General features: G+C 28.3%; 1 protein-coding gene across 1 annotated transcript; it reads right to left on the bottom strand.

Annotated features, from left to right (window-relative positions):
• Nucleotides 1–365: 365 nt before the first annotated feature.
• Nucleotides 366–4,481, bottom strand: LOC143594036 (heme oxygenase 1, chloroplastic-like). Its single transcript, XM_077073459.1, has 4 exons — nucleotides 4,245–4,481; nucleotides 3,368–3,591; nucleotides 924–1,031; nucleotides 366–714 (listed from the first exon to the last, which is right to left on the bottom strand). Exons 1-4 carry the CDS (start codon nucleotides 4,474–4,476, stop codon nucleotides 622–624), a joined length of 657 nt encoding a protein of 218 aa, XP_076929574.1. The 5' UTR covers nucleotides 4,477–4,481; the 3' UTR covers nucleotides 366–621.
• Nucleotides 4,482–4,889: the final 408 nt, after the last annotated feature.

The raw sequence follows: 4,889 nt of genomic DNA, 5'->3' as shown, positions 1-4,889 counted from the left end.
TAACATACGATCACAACGCATAGACTAATATGAATATATTTTTCATTATTAGTCACAGTATGAACCCATTTCGTTCCGTGACCACTTTTTTCTTTCCTGAATTGAATGTAGTTTGATCCAGGCAGGAAAATACAAATAATGGTATTAAGATTTATTTATGTGACATGTATCTGAATAGAATAATTTTTAGATAAGAAACTCAAAACACATGTCAATAAAAAGGGGCAACATTTATTGTTGAATGATCTTTTAAATATTCTTGGAACCTTTTTAATTTAACCATGAGAACACATGACCGAAAAATTTACAGGACCCTGTTAATACCCTGTTAACTAACTGGGTTAGGCGAATGGCAGGTTGTGCTAGGCAGATGGTCATCAAAAGCTTATGGTAGCAAACCAATGAAAGTAAAATTCGAACATGAGATCAGTGCTAAAGGGATGAATCTGTTGTTTCTGTTTATTAAGTTCTTTTGGTTTTTATAAGTTGAATGAGTCCAATTTCTGGTCAAGTTACGTTATTTCAAAGCTTTATACAAGAGAAAGATTATGTACAATATGTGGCATATGTTTATACAATTGAAGACTATTAAAAGCAACAATATTCAAGCTCCTTTCATGATCACGCCAAGATCAAATTCAGAATCTTACCATTAAATTTGAATGATTTCTCAGTTTCTTGAAGACAACTATTCTTCTCATCTCTTGTCCAGTTCTGATTAAACCATAAAAACTGCATTAGATCATAGCAAAACCACACTTTTGACTTTAGAGTTCAAACTTGGTGTACTTTCTAAAGATTTGACATCTACAACTTCTAATTTGTAAGAATTGTCTAGAGTACACTGCATCAGACAAGAAGTTAAAAAAGTATTTATTATAATTTGTCAAATTAAAAGTTATTAGTTTTGACTATGAAATTACCTCTGCAACTCTATTCAACTTCTCCCTAACATTTTGCAATAGTTGGGAAAGATCACCATCCCATTTGTAGAATTCAAGTTCCTTACCATTCAATATCATTGCTGCTACCTGCATAAAATTTACATAAAAACGTAAATTTATATACACAAAATAGCATATTTAATCTTTAAACCGTCTACAACTCCAATTAGTGATGTTTATGGTCCGGTTTGGTCTATTTTGACATCAATTTTCAGTCAGACGGCTAACTACGTTTTTGAAAAATAAACAAACCAAACCAGCTGCTTTCATGGTTTTACAGCTTTCTTTTCACAGTTTGACAAAAAGCCTTTTTTTTCAAAACTATAATATTGAATCAAATTAAAAATTATTAAGAATCTAAAATATAATATACGTCTATATAACTTTACTAATTTTTATACCCCATATTACTGGGGATTGTGTTTCTTTTTCGTGTCTAATATTTATATTTTTTGGATTTTAATTTTATTTAATGTAAGAAAATTAATAATCTAGGAGGTTTCACAAATAAATGAGATGTAATAAGCCGTTTAAAAGCTATGGGTTTGGCATGACCCATGACCCGCTTATTTATTGTTTTTTAATATAAAATTGTTACTTAATATAAATAATATTTTTTTATAAAAAAATGGATATTAATTTTTAGTATATCCCTATTTTATAATATTTTCATATCAAGGTGAGATTATTTTTAATATAATGAAATGTTATAACGCGTTTAACGTTATCTGGGTTTAGTGAGACTCATACCCGTGAATTCGGGTCAAATGCATGGGAAACTTTCATTTACAAATAAAACAATATGATGACCTGAGAGAATGTAAAAAGTAACCAGAAAGCTTTCAAGGATTTCGTATATATATATATATATATATATATATATATATATATATATATATATATATATATATAATACTAAGATTCTTAATTCTATAGTTTTTCTTTTCTCCCCCCCCCCCCCCCCCCGCCTTTTTTTGCGCGCAACATGTATTGTAATTTAGTTGCATTATCATATGTTGTTTTACATTATTCGTTTATAATATTTATATAATTTTTTGGATTTTAATTTTATTTATTGTAAGAAAATTAATAATATACTTAGAATTTTATGATAAAAAAGTGTCACAAATAAATGAGATATTATATCCGGTTTAAAAGTTATATGGGTTTAGTGAGACCAATGGCCCACTTATTTTTTTTATTATAAAATTGTTTCTTAATTATAAATTATATATATATATATTTAAAAAATACATATTAATTTTTAGTATATAGGATTTCTCATATCAAGTATTTGATTAGATTAATTTTAATATAATGAGATATTATAACCCGTTTAAGGGCTATCTGGGTTTGGTGAAACTCATACCCATGAATTCGGGTCAAATGCATGAGAATCCTTCATTAAAAATAAAGTAATCTGGTGGTTTGAGAGAATTTAGGCAGCTTTCGTTTATGTGTGTATATACATATATATATATATACATATATATATATATATATATATATATATTATAGGGGAGAGGATTATGAGAGAACTCCATTTTATAGAGAGAACTAGAGAACTAATAATGAAGTATTTTTAATTTAATTAAAAAAAAAATTAGAATTTTTTTCCTTTCATACTTCTTATATGTTGTTATTCGTCACCACAAAAAAAATAAAAAAAATAAACGAGTAATGCATAAATGCAATACATCGACTTTTTTTATAATGCATATGTGCAATAGTGTGCATTTTGATATTTGAAATAGTGTTGAATAACATATACATAGTTGTTTGTATTGTTTATTTGCAATAGTGTTATATTATATACAAAAAGTAAAAAAAAATCGATTTAGTGCATATGTGCATTAGTTTTGTATTACATATATGCGATAATGTGTTTTGCATACAATTATTAGTGTCGTATTTGCATATATTCAATAGTGTGTATTGGATAATGCAATTGCGTTGTATTATATGCAATAAAACACTATTGTATATATGCAATAGGCATTAGTGCACAAATGCACTACAGTACTACACCGACAAGTTTTTTTTTAGTATCAATATCACCTTATTCGAATGAGGAAAGAAAAAAAATCACAAAATAATTTTTTTTAAAATAGTTAAAAATAATTCTTTACTAGCTCTCTAATTCTCTCTTTAAGAGGAGTTCTCTCTAGGTCCCACCCCTATATTATAGATGGATAGATAGATAGATATTCCTAAATGAGAAGAAAAAAATGTGAAACAGCCGGTTTGGTTTACATGACTTGTTTGAAGCTCCAAACCGTAAACGAAACTGTCATATCATTAAAACCGAACCGTGAACAGCAACATGTATATTTCTAACAGACCAAGTCGCCCAACTTTCTTCAGTTTGGATGGTTCGGTCAGTTAAATTCAACGGTTTATGAACACCCTAACTGTAATCTTACCTTTTTTCCAATCATCCGACCTCCCGCAGTGTGTTCAAAGTATGTATTATAAAAATGACAGATAAAAGCTTGTGGGTCATTCTTTGATAGTTGTTCCACATAGAGAGAGTAGTCCAGCCCAGGTGATAAAGGTTCAGGGATCACATGACCTTGTTCCTTGAACCACTTTAAATCTTTTGCCAGATTTCCTGCCCTTTCCAGCCCTGTGTTCCTGAACTCAGCATCTACATGCCAATAGTTCATGAAAAAAGACCAGATTCTTATACAAAAAGTTTTAGTAATTTGTGAGATAAGAGGTATAGACATGTTTAATTGTAATAAAAATTCAGTCTTAATTAACATATATAAAAATCAAACTTTTTTCCATTATTTGAAAAAATATTAATCTTTTTATAAAAATCATTTCAAGAAAAACTCTAATTCTTTGTGAGATTAAATGCCTAAAAATGTTTGATTGTAATAGAAATCAGCTTTTACAAAAATCAATCTTTTCTACATAAAAATATAAATAAATATAGCTTTTTATAAAAACTAGTTCATGAAAAAGACGAAAACTTTACACAAAATTCTAATGAATTGTGAGATCAGTATATGTAAGCATGTTTATTTGTGATAAAAAAAATCAATGTTTTCTGTTAATAAAACAATATTTTTATAAAAGGTCAGCTTGTTACCCGCTTACCTGCTACTTGATTGTAAATCGTTTGGATGTTTCTATGACTATTAAAAACTTTTTACAAAATACATATCATTTTGTGAGATCAAATGTATAAACATGTTTAATTGTGAATAAGAAAAAAAAAACAATATTTATCAAAAATGGAAAGAAAAATATCAATCCTCTTTTAATTTAAAAAAGAAAAAAGAAAAAACTCACATTCAGGGAAATCAGCCTTATCAATAATCTTGTCAAGGGTATCATAAACCAGTTTACCGTCCACCAAGAACTTCAAATAACCATCAATGGTAGGTTCCCATTTAGGCCATGGTTTCCCTTGAGTTTCCTTTTCACCTTCCTTAGATTGATCTTTACTATGCAACTTCATAGCCACAGCCCTCATCTCATCCACAAACCCGCCTGTATTATACCGCTCCACCGACACCGCCATGATCAAGTTTGGTTTTCTTTGAAAGAAATTTTGGTTAAGAAAATTGTAGGTTTTAAAGTAATAATGGAAGAAAAAGATTGAGTGCAATATTAGATTATTATTATTATTAGCATATAAAATAAACAATGGCGTTTGTTATACAATTGGAGATAAAGGTTGTGATTTTTGACTTTTTCTATATGTAAATTCATGTTGAAGATAAAGATTATCACTTTATGATTAAAAATTATTAAGTCATGCATTAGTAGAAATTGGATTGTTCCCATCGTCATCATGAAATTTAAAATTATGCAGAATTAAACAAATATGGAGTCTTCAAGAATTAATAATTGGATGAATGAGGTATACGTAATACGGATAGAGATTGGGATCATTCCGGATCGATCGGCTTTATATAATTTAATTAAAATCAC

This window comes from Bidens hawaiensis, unplaced genomic scaffold (assembly GCF_021521415.1).
Source record: "Bidens hawaiensis isolate Kalapana, Puna unplaced genomic scaffold, B.hawaiensis_p1.1 tig00043021_1, whole genome shotgun sequence".
Taxonomy (NCBI): Eukaryota; Viridiplantae; Streptophyta; class Magnoliopsida; order Asterales; family Asteraceae; genus Bidens; species Bidens hawaiensis.
Note: the sequence above shows the minus strand (reverse complement) of the source record. Positions and strands in the feature narration are given on the sequence as shown.